Source organism: Rhincodon typus, chromosome 1 (genome assembly GCF_021869965.1).
Source record: "Rhincodon typus isolate 14 chromosome 1, sRhiTyp1.1, whole genome shotgun sequence".
Taxonomy (NCBI): domain Eukaryota; kingdom Metazoa; phylum Chordata; class Chondrichthyes; order Orectolobiformes; family Rhincodontidae; genus Rhincodon; species Rhincodon typus.
In genome coordinates, this window is record NC_063332.1 from 105,932,389 (window position 1) to 105,955,517 (window position 23,129).

The window sequence follows — 23,129 nt, forward strand, 5'->3', positions numbered from 1 at the left end:
TTCATTATATACTCATTATTATTCATTATATACTCATTATTATTCATATTTACGCTTTGATAATGTGTGTTGACAACTTGTACAACGAGGATAACCATTAGAGCTGAGTTCCCTTTGAGTTCTAATGTAATGGTTCACTTTCATATTTCTAGAAATAGTCATTAGGCAATGATCAGGAGCAAAAATTCTGGCTAACGTCCGTCTAATCCTAGTCTATGTAATCCTGAAGCTGCATGTAATAGTGCCATTGTCACGCCACATGCACATCGAAACACTGGAGCGAATCAAAATGATGGTAAATGATTGTGTTGTGTACCTTAAGTTGATGACATAATCTTCATGGTTTCCTCTGTTTAGATAGATTGCTTTTGGGTAAGCAAGTAGAAATGCAAACAGAATCAGCAGAATCTCAATAGAATATTTCCCTCTGTCAACGTAGTCTCCATTAAAGATATACACTTTTTCTGGTGATGGCAGCCCGTTCTGGTTAGGAAACAAAAATAAATCTACATTGTAACAGAAATGTCTCTTGTTTCAGTACCATATAACAATAGAGAGGTAGTACATAAGTTATTTTTCACACCACAACCCGTTATATGCCCAAATTTATTTCTTTTAAATTGACATGGGCTCCTTGTTCCCAAAGGCACACTCCGAAATCAGTATTAACTTTGGATGGTGGACCAATAATTTTGTGGAAGACACTCTTTGGTCTGCCTGAAACCTGCAGATCTTCCTATGCAAAGACCAAGCGTACTGACTGGAACATTCCAAAGTCAATGACTATGAGCTGAGAGATGCACTGAGACACAATCAGGAAAGGTCACTGTCTAAGGCCTTTCAGCCATGGTACAAAGAAAATCTAGAAACTAGAGAAAACCTTGGGTGGTATTCCAGACAAGGAATAAGAATTGTGAATATTGAAGTTGCACTGAGCCACCACATAGTGGAATATGGTGTATAGGGAAAAGTTTATTTGTATTGCACTTTCTGTAATTTTCAATTTGAAATGTTTTGCCCTTAGAGGTATGCTTGAGATGCAATGTATTATGGAAATATTAAAAACATTACAATTGCATCAAACCACCTTATATGAGGACAAGTTGACTAGGAATCTCTCCCACACTTACCAACATTTAACCCCTTGCCTTCGGTACGAGTTAGAAAGGTGTTCAGATTGGTCCTCAATCTACTTGGCCATGTATTGAACATACATTCCTTGACCATCAATCCTGAGATTATATGCAAAACAATTCTGGCAATTGGCTTTCAAAAATATGCAGGCGTACCTTATAGAATATTAACAATAAGTCATCCAATTGTCCATGTAAATCACCTATGAATTCCATAGAGAAAATAACATAATCAATTACTGATATACAATTTTTTCAACAGAACTATGTATACTCAAAGATTATATAATAACAAAGACAAACTACAAATCCCGAAAATCTAAACTAAAGAAAGGAACTGCTGCTAATACTGTTATGATCCCAGTTGATGTTATTATTGGACAAGTGTAATCTCAGACTGAAATGTGGGACTTTTTTTAAGTGTTGGCTCTAAAGAGGTGGTGTCTCATTGAAACATAAGCATGCAACATTACAAATTTGCTTTTAACAATTAAACAAACTTTTATTAAGCAACAGGAATGAAGACAAGATTAAATAAGCTAAACTATTTTCTTATCAAACAAAACTAAAGATTTTGAAACACACAGTGAAATATCCCATAAATCCTTTACAGTCCTTTACAGATCCTAAAACCTACGTAGGATCCAACAGCACACATTGCACAGCACCTGTACCAGAAAATCCCTTTCTCTGACGCCTTGATGACTTTAACTCCCAGTCTGAAAACACTGATAGCTTCTTTCTGGAGCTATCATAAACCTGAAGTTAAATGACCTCCGTTTCAAATAACCTCTATGGGTGCTTCACTTAAGCTTAAAAAAAAATCAAGAAATTTCAAACAGAAACACTGAGGCCCAATTGTTTACGTCACTAGGTCATAAATTTTCCGAAGGCATATAAAATTTCATTAGTTCTAAAAACTAGCATTCACAAACTGCTAAAAATGTCACAGTGGCTATAGAAGCAGCTAATTATTAATTCCTTCAGACACACAGAAAAACCCATATGTCATTACTTTAAAATCTAAAATACCAAACTTCACACAAATAATATTAAATATATGTCTAAACTGCAGTCTACATCATAATACATAGTATTCAAATCAGCTTCTCTAGAGATGATAGGGATGTTTAAGACCTTTTGGCTCTGTGTGAATTCTGATGGTTCATAATACTGTACTTAAAAGATGACTGATGCCCCTGTGAATTTTCAGCGTTTTCCAGTTTTAGAATGAATGTTGGATAATCTGGACCATTACAAAAATGTTTTATTTTAATTTATTTCATAGCCGTGTGCTACTTGTTTGATACAGAAATATAACAAACTAAAAATCCACCAAATAAGAAGCCCCATCAAATTGTCTAATACCCATGACTTCAGCCAGAGTACAGGTTCAAGTGCTGCTTTGTTCTGAGCTAACAATTATTAGCTAGAGTGGGCTGCAAAAAGCAGTAACCAAGCAAAACTAAAATGTACCACTCATTTGTATATAGAGGAGGAAAATTAACCCAAGCTGCAACTGTTGCTGGAAGGTGCATGTTTGAGGGCAGGATCAAGGTGAGCCGAGATTGAATTGACTGCCTTACCCTCTAACTGGATTCCCATATAGTTAAGTTACCAAAAAAATGTGGGCTCATGGTCAAGTTTGAGTCTGTCTGTGTAGAGGAAGGAGAAAGAAAATTCCTGTGATAATGGGGTGAAAGGAGACAATCTGCTGAAAAAAAAATTAGGAGTGGTGGGTGTGTGTAATGCGCTGCCGGCGGTGGAAGTGGAGTCAGATACATTAGGGATATTTAAGCGACTCTTAGCTAGGCACATGGATGATTGTAAAATGTAAGGTGTGCAGGGTAGTTTGATCTTAGAGTAGGATAATAGGTCAGCACAACATCGTGGGCCGAAGGACCTGTACTGTGCTGTGCTGTTCTATGTTCTGTGTTCTATGTTCTTTGTTCTAAAATTGTGACCTTTTTTAGGAGGTACTCATGCCTACATTTTCCAATTACAGGTGATTTGAAATGCCCCAGTCTCTTCATAGTTCTGTCCTTCACAAGCAATAGGATTTTTGATTTCTGCCTGGAATGGCACAAAGTCAGGAGATTGGAAATGCCATCTGCTTAACAGGAGACCCAAATTTCAATTGACTGTAGTCAGCAAACAGACTATGGCAGTTATGAAAGGTTAGGAATTCAGCTCGCTCCTACACTGCAACGATGGTCTGGAGTTTGGATTTCGGAGTTAGTCCTACAGGTTTTGAAGATGGACTAAAGCAATACCAAAATATATTTCTGAAGCCAAAGGGAACCTACTGTTCCTGACCCCATGACAAATATCTGCCAAAAAATGTTTTAGTCCCTTAATAAAGGTACAAATGGCAAGAGTATTTTAATTGGGGTGCTGCAACCATAGTAGGACATCAAGTTGCGGATGTATTATCTTGCGGATGTATTATCATGCTACCCAAAAGAATGGATCATTCTCGTTGCCAATGTCCAGACCAACCTGAAAACTGTACAGGGTGGATGATCATTCAGGGAAGAAAAATGTAGCCTGCATTTGAAAATCACTCCTTTCACAACCCTCAATGCCCAACAACATGGCCAAATATCAACCAGTGCCTTGATTTGATTTGATTTATTATTGTCACATGTATCTAGGTACAGTGAAAAGTTTTGTTTTGTGTGCTGTACAGGCAGATCATACTATACAAAGTGCATAGCATAATAGAACAGAGCAAAGAATACAATGTTACGGCTGTGGAGGAAGTGTGCAGGCAGTGAGATCAACATTAAATTTTAAATTTGATCAGTCCATTCAGAAGTCTAAAACAGCAGTGAAGAAGCAGTTCTTGAGTCTATTCATATGTGTATACAAATTTTTATATCTTCTGCCTAATGGAAGAGGGTGGAAGAGAGTATAACCAGGGTGGGAGGGGTCTTTGATTATATTGGTTGGTTTCCAGAGGCAGTGGGAAGTATAGGTGGAGTCGATGGATGGGAGGCTGGTTTGCGAGATGGACTGGGTTGTGTTCACAACTCTCTGTAGTTTCTTGTGGTCTTGGGAAGAGAACTGTCAGACCCATGCTGTGATGCATCCAGATGGAATGCTTTCTGGGGTTCATCTATAAAAAATTGGTAAGCGTTCTTGTGGACGTGCCGAATTTCCTCAGCCTTCTAAGGAAGTAGAGGCATGGGGGGTGTGCTTTCCAGCTTCAAAAGACTGTTATTGCAAACTCCATGATTATGTGGGACTACATAACTATCGCACACAAAAGATGGTCAATAGGCATGTAAATTGGAAGAGAAACTGCCAATTCCATATTGCCCACTTTATATTTCTGATAAATGTTTAATTATCCCATATAATTGAAAGTTTGACCCTATGCTTACATGTGGGTGAGCTCGAACAGAGACAGGCTGTCTATGTTATTGGGGGCCATGGGTTATATTAGAACTGGTACACTAAAGGTGAAGAATGGTAACAGACTTTAATCCCTACCCCGCTGAGGGAGGGTGAGGCCAAAGCAAGGATCAGGATCCTGACATAGAGTCATAGAGTCATACAGCACGGAAACAAACCCTTCGGTCCAGCTAGTTCACGTCAACCATGTTCCCAAACTAAACTAGTCCCACCAGCCTGCACTTGGCCCATATCCCTTCAAAAGTTTCCTATTCAGGTACTGATCCAAACATCTTTTAAATGTTGTAACTGTACCTGCATCTGCCACTTTCTCTGGCAGTTCATTCCACACATAAACTACTCTGTGAGAAAAAGTTATCCCTCATGTCCTTTTTAAATCTTTCTCCTCTCAACTTAAAAATATGCCCCGTAGTTTTGAACTCCCCCACCCAAAGGAAAAGATCCTTATCATTCACCTTATCTATGCCCCTCCTGATTTTATAAAACTCAATAAGGTCAACACTCAACCTCCTATGAACCGGGGAAAGAAGTCCCAGCCTGTCTAGTCTCTCCTTAGAACTCAAACCCCCCAGGCCTGGCAACATCCTTGTAAATCTCTTCTGAACTCTCTCTAGCTTAATAATATCCTTCCTACAACAGGATGACCACAACTGCAAACAGTATTCCAGAACAGGCCTCACCAACATCCTGTACAACCTCAACATGACTTGCCAATTCCTACACTCAAAGGACTGAGCAATGAAGGCAAGTCTGCTAAATGTCTTCTTAACCACCCTGTCAACTTGTGATGCAAATCTCAAAGAATAATGTACCTGAACTCCTAGGACACTCTGTTATACAACACTACCTAGGGCCCTACCATTAATTGTATAAATCCTGACCTCCAAGTTTCAGTAGTTCGTTTTTTAAAAAAAGCTACTTATGATAGGTGTGATTGGTATCTAGCCTCTGCTCTCACCACAGATGTACAAAGTACAGTCCATTTCCAATTACCAATGGCTATATTCCCAGATCCCACAAACCAAAGGAGGTCACAGTAATAATAGCTGTGGGTGGACCCACGTTCTGTCACTGGGTGGACCTTCCCAATTATTTCTCTGTCTAATTACAGGGAGGAAAAACATCAGGGATACGGAAAAGACCAGGATTAACAGATTTCTTTTTAACGATCAAACAAACCAGACTGAGTGAATTGCCTCTTTTGCTGCTGTATGATCCTTTAATTCTATTCTGATGTAAAATAACCATATTAAAGTGAAATACAATCTGGAACAAAATGCAATTAACGTTAGTGCATCAATCTTTGTCTTGTGATTTGCAATGTTTCATGAAGTCTTAATTAATGTTTAAGCTTTATAAGTGTGAGGTCATCCATTTTGGTAGGAATAACAGCAAAATGGACCATGTTTTAAATGGTAACAAAACTGCAGCACGCTGCTGTGCAGAGGGACTTGGGTGTCTTTATGCATGAATCGCTGAAGGTGGGATTGCTGGTGCAGCAGGTGATTAAAAAGGCAAATGGAATTTTGCCTGCCATTGCTCGAGAGATGGAGTTTAAAAACAGGGAGGCTATGCTGCAGCTGTATAGGGTCCTGGTGAGGCCACACCTGGAGTACTGTGTGCAGTTTTGGTCTCCTTACTTGAGAAGAGATATACTAGCACTGGAGGGGGTGCAGAGGAGATTCACTCGGTTGATTCCAGAGTTGAGAGGTTTGGATTATGAGGAAAGACTGAGTAGACTGGGATTATACTCATTGGAATTCAGAAGAATGAGGGAAGATCTTATAGAAACATATAAGATTATGAAGGGAAGAGATAAAGTGGAGGCAGGGAGGTTGTTTCCGCTAGCAGGTGAAACTAGGACTAGAGGGCATCGCCTCAAAATAAAGGGAAGCAGATGTAGGACTGAGGTCAGGAGGAACTTCTTCACCCAAAGGGTTGTGAATCTGTGGAATTCCCTGCCGAGTGAAGTGGTTGAAGCTACCTCACTGAATATTATTAAGGCAAGGCTAGATAAATTTTTGAACGGTAAAGGAATTAAGGGTTATGGTGAGTGGGTGGGTAAGTGGTGCCGAGTCTCAAAAAGATCAACCATGATCTTATTAAATGGCGGGGCAGGCTCGAGGGGCCAGATGGCCTACTCCTGCTCCTAGTTCTTATGTTCTTATGTTATGTTCTTATGTTCTTTATAAAACACACAACTACATTGTTGTTCTACGTATAAAAATCTGATTTATCAATTCCTTTTAATTGCAATAAAATGGTATAATTCTTACCGCATATTGTAATCTCTTTACTGTAGCAGGTAGAAACATGGCTGATATTTGGCAAATGCTCCAAATGCTTCCTGGTTTCATTTAGAAGCTCTAATACATAGCGAGCATGAAGCTGCTACTGAGAGAAATGCAGTGAGTGTGACACATTGCAGGCATATGCTTGCGAACATATTTGAATATTGAACCACAGCGATAGATTACTTAAGTGCAGAAGCCTTCCTTAAATTCTTTTTAACTTATTTAAGTATACTCTAAGTGGCTGCTTTCATTGAATTTATAAGAAGTATTCTGTCCTCACGATCTTTCATTATTAATAATAAACAATTTATTTTACTATATTTCATTTGCATCCATTCTTGGGGATCCTGCAATATATTAAGTATTAATATATTTGAACCAATGTTTATTGACTAATGCATCTTCCCTTTTCAAAAAATTATTTTACTGATTGACTTGGTCTTGTAGCTTAACCCGGATAAACAATTTGTTATATGATAACATTGGAAGATAGTCAAAATCATTTAAACTGAAGCAGGAGGAGGCCATTTGGCTCTTCAAACCTATTTCATTCCCAATGGAATGGAGTTAGAATTAGAATTAGGTTTATTGTCACATATACTCAAGTACAGGGATACATGAGTAGAAGTGAAAAGTGTACAAAGTCGCCATTTTCAGTGCCATTTTAGGTACAAAGATGCCTAGGTACAAAATCTTAGGTTTAAATTTAAAAATGGAGAAAAAAGGTAACAATTCAGGATTACACTCCTTCTAAAGCAGGGAGTCTGTGCTGGGCTTGATCTCGAGGCCGGGATTCTGTTCTGGGCTTCACCTCGAGGCCAGGAGTCTGTGCTGGGCTTCACCATGAGGCCAGGAGTCCATTGAGTCTGGACTTGGTTTCCTCAAGGCCAGGAGCTGATTGGGTCCATCCCCGCTGGATTTCCTCGAGGCTGGGAGTCTCTTGAGTCCGCGCTGGCTCATCTCTCCACCACCGATACCATCTGAGGAATGGAGGTCAGTACAGAGAAAGAAAAGAAAGGAGAAAAAGAAACAAAAAGTGGAAGAAAAGAAGAAAAGAAATGGAGTTCCGGCTTAGGAGCCTACTCTGCTGCCATCTTGGAATTATATCTTCGAATAGCGTCCATTTGTGGTCAATGTTTGGAATTATTCTGGACGGACACATGTTGGTTTTCCACAATTCATAATGTCCATTAATCCTTCACTAATACTATATAGTTACACTTTACTTGAATTTATGAGAATTTAAGCCTTAATCTCTTTTTGTATTTGATACATCTGTTATGAATAATTTCTGACTACATTCCCTCTCAAATTCTAGATTTTGTTTTAATAATTTGACCATCCATCTGGGATTTCTTTTTGAGAATCCCAAATATCTCACCCCATTTATTACCTTCTTACCTATTTCAAGTTGTGCATTCAGTGTTATGGATGACCTCTCATTTGTCCTTACATTTATCCTCTTCAGGCTTTTCAATGTCTTTTGATAGTCAGAGCCATTTATCCTTTCACTAATGATCTAAAATGAGTTGTCCATTCTATGGGTCATCTGACTTCCTTTTCAGAGATATTAGACTTTGTATTTCGTTGAAAGCTAAAATGATTTTGATATTTATGCACTTACTTGTTCACGTTTGAAGGCTTCCAGTAAGGTCGTTACATGTGCGGGAGTGAGAGGGAAACAGAGCTGAGGTCCAGTGTAAGAGTCTGAAATCTCAATATTACCATAGAAGCAGTGAGTAGCCCATTCTGCATCCTTACATGACTCATTTGTCTGAGTGAAAATTTGGGAAATATGATCTTCTGTAGAGGGAAAGTTAAAAGTTAACATTTCTTAGTCACGATACAAGTATAATGCATGAGATTCTGACTTTCCAACATCAACATTTACAGTTCGGATTTCAGAACAAATATACATTACAAAACTGTGGTTTATTTGATAAAGTGCACTTTAGATTTATGACAATACACAAAATCTGTGGCTGAATCTTACATTTTATGACCAAGAACAGATTTCATCATGTTTTTTGGGGTGGTTTTTTGCTCCAGCACTATATTTTATCAAATATGCTGACTAACTATCTCGCTGACGTTGAATTCCATCCCCTACTTATTGAGGTCTGCACCCAAACAACTCACCGCTGCCAGATCCCATTCAAAGCCCACTAGACACCCAGTCAAGCACTATCAGCCCAGAGGTGCATTCCATGTTTTCTGACACTTTCCCGACACATGGCAGACAGGGAAAATTAGTGCCCACTGTATGGGCAGAAAATTGGAGATCCTGCTGGATTGGGTGGTGCAGGGGCAGGACTTCCTCCTCCCTCATGCCCAGCAGTAGGGCCCACCATGCCAGCCTGGTCCATAGTGGCCACCTGGGCTGGAGAGGTCTCAGCTTTCCAGAGGAATGGTCAGCTCTAGAGGAAGAAGATCAATGACTGTCTCCACTCCATCTGTATAAGTGCCATTGTTTTCTCTCCACAATCTCCCACTGACTCTATCTCTGCTCCTGTATCCACCTCCCACCAAGGCTCATGCTCTACCACTCTCACTATTTTCTGTAACATCTTTTCTCACTCACTCTCACCTACGCTGACCCCTGACAGTATTTGCCTTCTGCGCTGCCTAATTGCTCGCTTGTGACACCTCCCCAACAAGATGTAAAATAACAGCTGTGCCACCCACTTTCATTTCTGTAATGCCCATCTTTCATTTTCAAAGGAAAACAGCCCCCAGTAGGACAGAAAGAATCCTGACGGGTAGTCGGCTCCCTGACATTCGGATCTTCAATTTTTATGTGGGGAATGCTCTGATTCTGACTACCCCGAGTGGCTGACCGACCATGTACAACCTCCTGGGCTGGTGTCGGAGGCTGCCCTTAACCAATTGTCTCACAACCGCTTCAGCAAAGACTCTTCCCCTTTGACTTGTCTGAGGCCTGCTGACAACCTATGACAAACCTCCTGGCTTTGTGTCTGTGTCAAATGACTTAGCAGCACACACTTCCATGTGTTTTTTCCTTTACCTCAGTGCAACTAACTGTATAGATCAGTGTTACAGGCTGGGCAATTCCTGAAGGCTGTTCCCACTCCTCCACTGAAACAGACTTTCAGCCACGTCAACAACGAAGCAACTCAAAGGCAATTCCTGGCCATAGGTTTGAGCTCCATTGCACACAGGCCTGCTACAACCCAGGGGAAGATTCCCAAATGTGAATTCCACACAGCTGGGCAAATCTAGCTAAGCATGGCTCTTTCCATGTTGCTGTCAACAATGCAGAATATCCCTACAAGAGAAATTGAGTAGATTCAATCTGCAACTTCAGCAGCCTCAGCAAGCTACTCAACTGTTCTTATAAAAATGTTTGTGGCACCTGGCCACAAACTGTCTCATCTCCTAAAAAATGATTACAAATAGCCCGAGTAATTTCAACCTTGTGTAGTGATGTAGAGTGAGTGTTGATGCATCCGTTGCCTTTTTTCTCCCTTTGTCCCTAATTTTATTTTTGTTATGTTTGACAAATAACTAGCAAGAGAGAAGTAAACTCAGCTGGTGATTCACTCTCGTCCATTTTACAAAATTGCACAAAATTACAAATACACTTGCTGCCCTGACATGATTACATGTTTGATCCTGTGTCATCGACATGTTGGTTATGACAATTGAGTTTCCCAATTTTGTTGTCAGCTTGAAGTTTCCTACGTGAGGTAGCTTTTATATTGGCTGTGCATTAATTCGGATTCCGAAAGAGTGATACACTTCTGAATACTGAAGTAGAGAATTTTTTGCTTTTACAAATGTGTGCTTTCATTCAATGTTACCAAATGTTTCATTTGTCATGGATCCCAAGGCAGGGAGATGCTCAATTACACATTGATCTTAACTAACAGCTTGTTTTAGATATTTTATAATTAACTTGTTCTGGGATGTTATCACACACCCACATCCACGCACACACACACCCACACGCACACACACACACACACACAAACACACACACCCACGCCTCTGCTTTCTCTCCACAGATGCTGCCAGACCTACAGAGTTTTACCAGCAATTTCTGTTTCTGTATCTGATTATTCAGCATTATTTTTAATGTTATCTCACACCTCTGGAGTAGGTAGGACATGAACCCAGGCCTCCTACTTCAGAGGTAGGGACACTACCATTGTACCAACAAACCCCAAAACAGCTCTTTTAAACAACTTACGTTCATTGCCAGAAGCTGGAGTAAAGTGCTCCATCAAATAACTGAAAAAATCGTGCAGCTGTGAAACCGAAAAAAAATAAACATATGTTTCTTAAAATAGGTTGGTGAATGGGAATAGTATCATCAGTTACAATATAGGTAGCTATTGTGTCAGTGCGAACAAACACAAGTAAGCATAATTTATAAACAGCAAATTTTCATGCAAGTAGCCATTTCCATATGTGGCTGTTGAATCGAAAGGAAAATCACATTTGAGGTGAAGGTTGGTCTCATCCGAAGCATGGATGCTAATTATAAGGGGCTTACTATTGGGCTTGACAAGATTAACTAACTCATTCCAACTGGGGAAAAAGCTTAATTAATTTTGTGCAGTGTTTTAAATGAACCTGGGATCCTTCCTTTTGGAAGTTAGACATTAATTCCTTGAATTGCTATTCTTGGTAATCTCATTGCACTGGTTTGATTCATGTCAGTTGTGGTGTTTTTGCCTTTGAGCCAAAAGGCTGTAGGTTTATGTAACACTCCAGAAGCTAGAGCTTATGATGGAGTGGACAGTTCACCTCCCAGTTGGAAAGTCAGCTAAAATCCGACACACTCCAAGCAAGTCCACTCTGCAGCTGTAACATTAGGGACGGGCTAAATTAGTTGGGAATGGGATTTACACCCTTCCGTGGGAGGAGCTGTCCAATCTGACATTGTAGGGCATGGAAGGGTGACCTCTCGGGACGTGCTTCCAACGCACACTGAGCACCTTCCAAATGAGGTGCCCTCGCTTCCTTGCGACTAGTTTTCATTGAAGTGCATACTTCTTCCTGCCTGCTGATACAGGCTATATTGGTGGGCAATGTGTTATCCAAGTGAATAGAGTTGCTAACAAGCCCAATTAATCTTTAATCATTCATTTAAACATGGCGGGCAGGCTGCAGTTTCCATCCGTGGCACAAGGTGGCAGTGAACTTCAAACTGGGTAGGTTACTGGATCTACTTATGTGCCACCCAGCCGAGAACACAGAAATCCAGGCCCGACCTGAAGCACAAAAGTCAACGATAACACTCCACTGAAGCAGTGCAGTGAGTCAGAGCTGCTGCCTTTCTGATAAGATGTTAAACCAAAAACGCAGTCACTGACCCTCTCAGGTGGACATAAATGATCCCATATTTCAAAGAGTTATCCCTGATATCCCAGCCAATATTTATCCTGACAACATTCCATAGTCGGATTATCTAACCATTGTTGTTGGTGAGAGCACACTGTCTCCAGCTGGCTGTCTTATTTCTTACAACAGTGACAATAGTTCACTGACTGTAAAGTGCTTTAAATAGTTCTTTGGTCCTGAAAGGTGATATATAAATAAAAATCTATCTTTCACCATAAATATCTTTGCTGGCCCTAAGGCGCAATGAAGGGAACAGGAGGAGTGCAGTCAATTACGTTCTGCACATACTCCTAGGAAGTTATGGATTGCTCCAAGTTTCAGGACTCTACCATTCTGTTGCATTTCATTGTTAAAGGGAAGAGGCCCTCACCTGATCCAATTTTCAATAAAACCCAGCACCTCCAAACCTACCACCTCCAGACTGGAAATAGACATTGTGGTTGATTAGTTTTAAAGGTCAGGTTCATAGAGCCAGGAATTCTCTTGTTACATTGTATCCAACCTGGGAACAAAGATTAGGGCCAGAGAATTTACAGCGCAAATTTAGGCCATTCAGCCCAAATGGTTTCTGATGATGATTATGCTCCCCATGTTCCTCTCATCCCTCCTACTCTAACGTTTTTAGTTTAATCTTCCACACCTTTCTCGCTCTCACCTCCTGCTAACTGCTTGTACACTATTCAGCTCAAGCACTCCTTGTAGCAATTGTAACCATTGGTATGAGACACAAACTTTCAAAAGTTGATTGGAGTCGACTGTTTGCAGATAAAAAGACGTCTGACAAGTGGGAGGCATTCAAGAGTGAGATGACAAGAGTTCAGGGACATTATGTCCCCGTTCGAGCGAAGGGTAAAGCTGGTAAGATTAAGGAGCAATGGATGAATAAAGATGTTGAGGTTCTTGTCAAGAATAATAAAGAATCTTATTTTAGATGTAGACAACTTGGTTCAATTGAACATCTTAATCAATATAAAGAGTATAGGAGCATTCTTAAAAGAGAAATCAGGAAGGCAAAGAGGGGATATGAGGTACCATTTGCTGATACGGTTAAGGATAATCCAAAGGAATTCTACAAATATATCAAGAGCAAGAGGATAACTAGAGAGAGGGTAGGGCCTCTTAAAGATCAAGGAGGTTGTCTTTGTGTTGAACCCCAGGCGATGGAAGAGATACTGAATGAATATTTACCGTGGAGAAGGAAATGGATTCTAGAGAATGCACAGAAATATGCTTTGATGTTTTAAAAAGAGTTCACATTACGGGAGAGGAAGTTCGGGAGGTCTTAGAGGATATAAAGGTGGATATAGCTCCAGGACCTGAGCTAATGTATCCCAGGAACAAAAACATAGTTGCTGGAAAAGCTCAGCAGGTCTGGCAGCATCTGTGAAGGAAAAAACAGAGTTAACGTTTCAGGTCCGGTGACCCTTCCTCAGAATGGTTTCTGAGTTCTCAGGAAGGGTCACCGGATCTGAAACATGAACTCTGTTTTTTTCCTTCACAGATGCTGCCAGACCTGCTGAGCTTTTCCAGCAACTATGTTTTTGTTCCTGATTCACAGCATTCACAGTTCTTTCGTTTTTTATCTAATGTATCCCAGAATATGGTGGGAAGTCAGGGAGGAAATTTCGAGACCCCTTGCAGAAATATTTGCATCATTTAAAACTATAGGTGGGGTGCCTGATTACTGGAGGGTAGCTAATCATAGAGCGAGAGATCATAGAATCTCTACAGTGTGGAAACAGGCGCTTCGGCCCTGTTGTACCTTTGTTTAAGAAAGGTTGTTAGGAGAAATCGGGGAACTATAGACCTGTGAATCTGACTTCAGTTGTGGGTAAATAGTTGGAGGTGATTATAAAAGATAGGATTTATGGACATTTAGAGAAGCAAAAATTGATTAGGATTGTCAGCATGGTTATGTGCTAGGAAAATTGTGCCTCACAAGTTTTGAGTTTTTTGGGAAAACGTTTGATGATGGCAGAACAGTAGACGTTGTTTATTTGGATTTTAGTAAAGCCTTTGACAAGGTTCCGCATGGTAGAGTAATTCGTAAAGTTAGGTCACATAGGATTCAGGGTGAGCTTGCCAATTGGATACATAATTGGCTTAATGGCAGGAGACGGAGGGAAATGGTGGAGGGTTGTTTTTCAGATTGGAGGCCTGTGACCTGTGCAGTTCCACAGAGATCAGAGTTCTGGGTCCTTTCGTTCTGGTTTTATTTGTCATTTATATAAATGATTTGGATGAGAATATAGAAGGCATGGTTAGTAAGTTTGTGGATGACACCAAATTTGTGACGTAGTTGACAGTGAAGAAGGTTTTCTAAGATTACAAAAAGATCTTGATCATATGGGTCAATGGGCTGAAAAATGGCAGATGGAGTTCACTCTGGATAAATGCAAGATATTGCATTTTGGTACTTACAGGGCTTATACAATTAATGCTAGGGCTTTGGGTAGTGTTGCAGAACAGAGAGACCTGGGGTGCAGGTATATAATTCTTTGAAGTTTGCATCACATATAGACAAGGTGATTAAAAAGGCATTTGGCATGCTTGCCATCATTGCTCAGTCATTTGAGTATAGGAGTTGGGATGTTATGTGAGGTTGAACAGGACATTGGTGAGGCCTCTTCTGGAATACTGTGTCCAGTTCTGGTCGCCCAGTTATAGAAAGGATATTATTAAGCTTGAGAGAGTTCAGGAAAGATTTACCAGGATATTGCCAGTGATGGAAGGTTTGAGTTTAAAGAAAGGCTGGATAGGCTGGAACTTTTTTTCAGTGGATCTCAGCAGGTTGAGAGGCAACTTGATAGAAGTTTATAAAATAATGAGAGGTATAGACAGAGTTAATGGTAGTTGTCATTTTTAAGGTGAGAGGAGAGAGATTTAAAAAAGACATAAGAAGCAAATTTTTTACACAGAATGGTTTGCATTTATTCTTTGTTTATTCATGGGATGAGGGTGTTGCTGGCTAAGGCAGCATTTATTGCCCAGAGAGCAGTCATGAGTCAACCACATTGCTGTGGGCCTGGAGTCATGTGTAGGCCAGACCAGGTAAGGATGGCAGTTTCCTTCTCTACAGGACATTAGTGAACCAGATGGGTTTTTCCTGACAATTGACAATGGATTCATGGTCATCATTAGTTTCTTAATTCCAGATATTTATTGAATTCAAATTCCATCATTTGCCGTGGCGGGATTCAAACCCAGATCCCCAGAATGTTATCTGGGTGTCTGAATTAACCGTCCAGTGATAATACCACTGGGCCATTGCCTTCTCTATTGTGGAATGGACTGACTGAGGAAGTGGTGGAGGCAGTACAATTACAATGTTTAAAAGTCATTTGGATAGACACATGAATAGGAGAGGTTTGGAAGGATATGGGCCAGGTGTAGGCAGGTGGGACTAGTTTAATTTGGAACTATGTTCGGCATTCAAACAACTTTCTGTTTGGACTCTAACCAGACGTCTCCACATTATGGATTGTGGTACTGGCTTGAATTTTGTGGAAATCCAGTGTCTGTTCATCTTTCTGTTAGAGTGGAGTTAGCACCTGTATGAGAACAAAGGCTCAAATGGCCTTCTTTCATATCACTAATTCTATAATTTAATTCTTAGATGAGAATAGTCATGGCCCACCCTTGTGATTGAAATTCAGTTCCCTTTTGCAACCTAGTTTAGGAACCCTCATCCTGAAAGAACTTGGTAGAATTTTGACATGAACACCTGCCATATGCTAGAGACTTTGAGAGGTGAGGACCAGTGCCTTCTCATGATACACAGCGCACTGTAATTCAAATCTGTTCACCCTTACCTTGATCTGATCCTGCTCCCCTGCATACTCAATTGATTGAAAAATAGTCCACGTGCACCGTCTGCGAACTTCCAACCGGGCAACATATTGACGATACCACCTCTGGATGAGAATGGCAGCCTTGATGGCTGTGAGAAGGATTACACACAAACACAAAGGAAATTATTCAGTTGCAGAGTTAATTCTCCCCTTCTCGGCAGAGTAGCAGTGAAGTTGGACTTTCACTTGACTGTTGGCTTCTTCACTGTTGACCCTGGCTCATATTTCCTGGGTCAGGGCTTATTTGTTTTGTGGCATGAGCACCATGCAGGATTCTTGGCAATAAAAAAGGATGATAATAGTCTGCAGAAGGAAACAGCATATTTTATAGGCCCTGGTCTCAGGCACAGGCTGATGAATTGTTGCAAATTGAACCTGGTATGTGTGCTGTGCCTGAAGGCGGGTCCCTAGCACATTGTCTGATGATTCTTCAGCCTGAGCCAATCCCTCAGTTGTTTCAGTCAACAGTTGTTTGCAGTTGCCTTCTACCTCAGGCCAAGAGTAAACAGACAGGGCCCATATCTACCCCTGTGACACGGGGTTTGAACCAATGCTGAGATAACAAGGTGTAGAGCTGGATGAACACAGCAGAGCAAGCAGCATCAGAAGAGCATGAAAACTGACGTTTCGGGTCTGGACCCTTCTTCAGAAAACCAATGCTGTTTGTATTATTCACAAAACACCAGATATTTAACAAAATGATCTAACTGGCCCAGTAATGTAGAGTAAGGATATAATAAAAGAGCAAACCTTCTAAAAGAAATTGCAGTGAACGAATAGCTTTTGCCAAAGGCATTGTGGCAGATATTAAGAAGAAACAAAGGAAACAATCAGTGGATTGAATCCCTGTGAAAAGTAATGGAGCAGCCCTGTACCTGATTGCTGAGGAATGCCTGCCAAGATTGAGGTAGAGATGGATGGAACGAATTACAAAATAGGTTGCTTCTCCAGCACTTTATGTCACCATCCTGGATGTCAATATTGCAGCAGATCTGCAAGGATAGATTCTTCTCAGGTGGATCAAATCTGATGAAAAATCACCAACTTTTCTCCCTCTACTGACCAAATATTTTCCAGCATGTGCTATTTTTATTTCAGACTTCCAACTTCTGCATATTTGATTTTGTTGACTCTCACTGTCCTTGGGCACATTGTCCCAATGCTTATTATAGTTGCAGTGTCTCTGTAACAGACAGTGCAGCATAACATCTGCTTCACTGCCCACCAAACACTGAGAAGCTGGTTCCCTAATGTCTTTGACAGGTAAGGGAGTCAGAACTTTAAGAAAGAAAGCTTGGCTGCAATAGCCAAGCAAAACTACATATTTTCTTGAATATCATATTTCACACAGTCCTACTGAAAGCCTGATGCACAGTGATTGCAATGCTTCTGGAAAATCATAGTGGCCAGATATGGACTTACCAGCACCATCTGTGTCATTAGAGTCTTCCATCACAATTTTTTTCGTTAATTTATCAAGAACTCTACTGGCAGGTCCCAGCCCATACTATTCTGCTTATCCACCATCATGTGCTTTTTAATGTAGTTTGGTGCCCCGTAAAGCAACATCTCGATTTTAAAATTCCCATCCTTGTTTCAAATCTCTCCACAGCTTGGTCTTTCCTACCTCTGTAATCTGTCACTGCCCACAATCCTGTGATGTCTGCATTCCTCTAAGTCTGACCTCTTGAGCACCTATGATTTTCAATCACCCCACTATTAGCAGCCATGCTTTCATCTGTCTGAGCTCGGGAACTTCCTTTTTAAACCTCCAAGACTCTCTTTCTGTTTTCTCCTTAAAGACAGACCTTAAAACCCATCTCTGTGACCAAACATACGATCATTTTCTTAGGTGGCTCTGTTTCAAATTTTGCATTGTAGCTTTGGGACATTTTATTACACTAAATAAATACAGTAGGAGTTATTTTGGGTATTACTGTCCTTAGCTTGGGATTTTATCTAGCCGGGATAAGTGTGATGTCATTACAACCAATGTGCTTGACTCCTAAGTGTCACCTTAGCTGATCCAGCACGACAATTAGTTACAATAAACCTCCAGAGGATCAGCATTGTTTAGTAACAACTTTCTGAGAAACTAAATGTGGGCAATAATTTCTCAGCCTTGCGAGTAACATCCACATCCCAATAATTCATTCACGGGGATTTATTATTCTGTTGATAGTTCTATGATAGCATTGAGTTGGTCCAAATAAATCATGGCACTCTCCTTTAATAGCACAGAATTTACTGAATGTTTTTAAAGATCCAGCCCAAACATACATGGACAGCAAGATTTCTCTCTAATGTGGATCCTCATTAAACAGCAGCATAGGTCAGAGATACCGCTATAAACCTTGAAAGCATGGCTGCTAATAGTGGGGCGATTGAAAATCATAGGTGCTCAAGAGGTCAGACTTAGAGGAATGCAGACATCACAGGATTGTGGGCAGTGACAGATTACAGAGGTAGGAAGGAGCAAGCTGTGGAGAGATTTGAAACAAGGATGGGAATGTTAATTCGAATACTGGAAATTAGCAGTGTTACATACCTGGGGTGCATAAAACTGAATTTATCCTACTTGTTAAACAATGACTTCATTTAAATTTAGTAAAAGTAGAAAAATGAAACCAATATAAGACGGATTTTATTGTAAGGAGGCTCAGAGAATCAATGACATTATTTCTTACCTGTCCCAGCTGTGCAGTGATATTCTACAATACATAAACACACAGAAAAGTGAATTAGATCATATTATTTATGAAGAACACACTGTTTTTATAAGATAGTTCATAAGCATTTTATTTTACTTATTCATGACTAGGCCAGTATTTATTACCCAACACTAAGCCTACTTGAGAAGGTTAGCTGCCTTCTTGAACCTCTGCAGTCCATCTTCTGTAAGCAGACCCACACTGCAGTTAGGGAGAGAGTTCCAGGAATAGCGTCAATAATGGAATGGCGATACATTGACAAATGGCTTTTTTAAAATTCATTCAGAGGATGAGGGTGTTGCTGGCTAGCCCAACATTTATTGCCCATCCCTAATTGCCCAGAGGGCAGTTATGGGTCAACCACATTACTGTAGGTCTGAGGCGCATGTAGGTCAGACCAGGTAGGGATGGTAGTTTCTTTCCCTAAAGGACATTAGTGAACAAAATGGGTTTTTCTGACAATCAACAATGGATTCATGGTCATTAGATTCTTAATTCCAGATATTTACTGATTTCAAATTCCACCATCTGCTGTGGCAGGATTTGAACCCAGGTCCCCAGGGCATTATCTGGGTCTCTGGATTAACAGTCCAGAAATAATGCCATTGGCTTTGAAGGGAACTTGCGGTTGGTGATGTTAACATGTATCTGTGCTATTGTCCTTCCAGATGGTGCTGTCTGAGGAGCCTTGATGAATTTCTGCAGTGCATCTTGTAAGCATTGTACACATTGCCACTACTGTGTGTGCCAAATAAAGCAGACTCCTTTTTCCTAGATGGTGTCAAGTTTCTTGAGTGTTATTGGAGCTGCATCCGTTCAGGCAAGTGAGGAATATTCCATTTCATTCCTGACCTGTACTTTATAGATGGTGAACAGGCTCTTGCGAGGCAGAAGGTGAATTACTTGCTGTCAGATCCCTAGCCTCTGACCTGCTCTTGCAGCTACAATATTTATCTGGCTAATCCAGTTTAGTTTCTGGTCAATGGTAAATACTGGGATGTTGATACAGGGGAATTCAGTGATGGTATGGCATTGAACGTCAAGCGATGATGGGTAGAGTCTCTCTTATTGGAGTTGGTCATTGCCTGACACTTGTGTGGCACAAATATTACATGCCACTTGTCAGCCCAAACCTAGACATTGTCAGGTCTGCTGAATTTGAGCATAGATTGCTTCACCATCTCAAGAGTTGTGAGCAGTGCTGAACACTGTGCCATCATCAGTGAACGTCCCCACGTCTGACTTATGATGGAGGAAAGGTCATTGATGAAGCAGCTGAAGATGGTTAGGCCTAGGACATTACACTCAGGAACTTCTGAAGAGAAGTCCAGGAGCTGAGATGACTGTCCTGCAACAACCATGACCTATTTGCCAGGTTTGACTCCAACTAGTGAAGCATTTTCTCCCTGATTCCCATTGACTCCAGTTTTGCTAGGGCTCCTTGATCCCACGTTTGGTCAAATGTGGCCTTGATGTCAAGGGCTGTCACTCTCACCTCTGGAATTCAGCTCTTTTGTCAATTTTGGAACAAGGCTGTAATGTGATCAAGAGCAGGGTGGCCCTGACTAAACACAAACTAGGCATCAGCAAGCAGATTATTGTTATGCAATGTTGGTGGCACTTTCCATCATTTTAACGATGATTGAGATTAGACTCAGGAGGGTGTAATTGGCCAGCTTGGATTGTCCTGCTTTTTGTGTACAGGACAGAACTCTGCTATTTTCTATCTGTCATGCAATGCCTTGCTGCAACTGTACTGGAATAATTTGGTTTGGACCATGGCAGGTTCTGGAGCACCTCTTCAGTACTATTGTCAGAATGTTGACAGGGCATTTGCAGTAACTAGCATCTCCAGCCATTTCTTGATGTCATATGGAGTGCATTGAATTGACTGAAGAGTGGCATCTGTAATCTGGGGATCTCCGGGGAGGCCAAAGTGGACCCACTTTGCACTTCTGGCTGAAGATTGTTACAAATACTTGAACTTTATCTTTACTTCTGATATGCTGGGTCTCACCACATTGAGGATGGGGATGTTTGTGGCACTTCCTGTTCCAGTGAGTTGTTAATTGTCCATCACTAGATTATGGCATGTCTGCAGATTTGACCCATTGGTTGTGGAATCACTTAGCTTTGTCTATCACTTGCTGCTTACTCTGTTTGGCATGTGGGCAGTCTTGTTTTTCAGGTTGATACCTCATTTTTAAGCATGTCTGGTGCTCCTCTTGGCATGCCATTCTGCATTCTTCATTAAATCAAGTTTGAGGGTAATGGTAGGACAGGGGAAATGCTAGGCCACAAAAGGTTGCAGATTGTGTTGGAGTATGATTCTGCTGCTGATGGCCCACATCACTGCATGAGAGTCTCAGTCCTGAGTTGCTATATCTGTGTGATGTGGCACAGTGATATTGCAACTCAATACGATAGATAGTATTATCACTGGATTTCATCTCTGCGAGGATACAGCGTCTTACTCAGACCAAATGCATCTGTGGCAGGCAGATGGGTGAGGTTGACCCAGGACCCCAGGATATTAGTTAGGCCTCTAGATTGCTAGTCCAGTGGTGTGTTACTCAGGTTTCACTTCACTGACAAATGAGCATATGTCCAAAATTATCTTAATTGTTTTGAACAATCAATGTATGCAGAAGGTCAGCATTTCCTTTATTCAGTCTCCAAACTACTGGGAAATCCACAGTTAGAAGAGAGGACGAAGTGATGGCATAGTCGTATTGTTGCTACACTAATAATCTAGAGACCCAGGTAATGTCCCAGGGAACTGGATTTGAATCCACCATGCCTGAAGGAATTTGAATTCAATGAAAGAAAAAGGGAATTAAGAGTCATATGATGATCATGAAACCACTAATGTAAAACTCAGTTGCTCACTGATGCCCTTTAAGGAAGGAAAACTGCCATCCTTATGTAGTCTGGTCCACATGTGACTCCAGGACTTCATCAATGTGGTTGACTTAACTGTCTTCTGAACTAGACTAGCAACTCACTCAGTTCAAAGGTCAGCAAGGGATGGACAGCAAAAGTTCACCCAGTCAGTGATGCCCACATCCAAAATGGCTGCCAGGGCACATGTAGAGATGATGGCTTCATGGTTTTGACATTGGAATAGTACTCCTAAGATCTAGCTAGTGTTTTAATGACTCGGGTTCAAATTCCATCCCCACAGATGGAAATAATAACTATTTTTTAAAAAATGGATTCAAAAATCCAATGATCCCTGGTCATTGTCTTTATAAACACCCATCTTGTTTATTGATTGCCTTACGGGAGAAACTGCCCTCCTTATCTGCTCTGATCTACATGTGATTCTAAACTCACAACAATTTTGTTGATTCTTAACCTGCACAGTCCTCCTTATTAATATCTAGTGCCAAAACCGGGAGTGCCATCTCACAGACTAGACAGACAATAGCCTGATATAGTCATACTCACGTTATATTTTACACATAATGTCTCAGACATTCTCACCGACAGGACGGACCCAGCAGAAGTGGCAGCACACCAGGAGTCCTCAACATTAACTCCAGAATCTATGAATCTCATGGCATCATGTCAAAAATGGGCAAGGAAACTTCCTGCTGATTACCACATACCACCCATTCTTGGTTAGAGTACTTGGAGGATGCACTGAGGGTGGCAAGGGTGCAGATGAATACTTAGTAGGAAACTTTCATGTCCATCACCAAAAGTACCTCAGAGTACCAGTACTGACCAAGCTGGTCTAATCCCAAAGGACATACCTGCTGGACTGGGACTGCGGCAGGTGGTGTAGAAACCACAAGAGGGAAAAAATATACTTGATCTTATCTTCACTATTCTGCCTGCAACAAATGCATCTGTTCTTGACAGCATCAGTAGAAGTGACCATTGAACAGTCATTGGGGAGACAAATTCTTATCTTGTTCTTTTCTAATACATCAGGAATTTTGTATTGATTTGACAGCTAGCACCAGTCTATTCATTTTTTGCATTGTCTTGCTACTGATCAGAACTGGAATTCTTGTTAATGATCTTCAAATTGACATCTAACTTTTCATACTAATTCACCATCTTTTATGCTGTATGTTTCTAGACTTGAAAGGCCAATGGTCCTACTACTGTTCATGTATTTATTTAAAACTATTATCTCTTTCTCCAGGTAGCATCATTCAGGATTATCATGTTGTGGTTTCACTTTGGGGACAGGGAGGGGAGGAAGGCTTCAAGTCTACTTCACCCTGGTGTGGGGGGTGGGGGGGGGGGGTGGGGGGGTTGGTGGTGGTGGTGGTGGTGGTGGTGGTGATGTTGGTGGTCAAACCTGATGCTCTTCATCTTATTTCTGAACCACACATGATCCAT

General features: G+C 40.9%; 1 protein-coding gene across 1 annotated transcript in view; it reads right to left on the reverse strand.

The window, feature by feature from the left end:
- The window catches only part of LOC109920324 (serine/threonine-protein phosphatase with EF-hands 2-like), a 51,297-nt gene that overhangs the window by 27,630 nt on the left and 538 nt on the right, over positions 1-23,129 (reverse strand). Inside the window, exons 2-8 of the mRNA XM_048600512.1 lie at positions 18,750-18,773; positions 16,024-16,151; positions 11,055-11,112; positions 8,469-8,647; positions 6,827-6,941; positions 1,290-1,336; positions 317-483 (exon numbers count right to left, since the gene is read on the reverse strand). Coding sequence (XP_048456469.1) covers positions 317-483; positions 1,290-1,336; positions 6,827-6,941; positions 8,469-8,647; positions 11,055-11,112; positions 16,024-16,151; positions 18,750-18,773 — 718 coding nt within the window. The remainder of the gene's footprint in view (positions 1-316; positions 484-1,289; positions 1,337-6,826; positions 6,942-8,468; positions 8,648-11,054; positions 11,113-16,023; positions 16,152-18,749; positions 18,774-23,129) is intronic.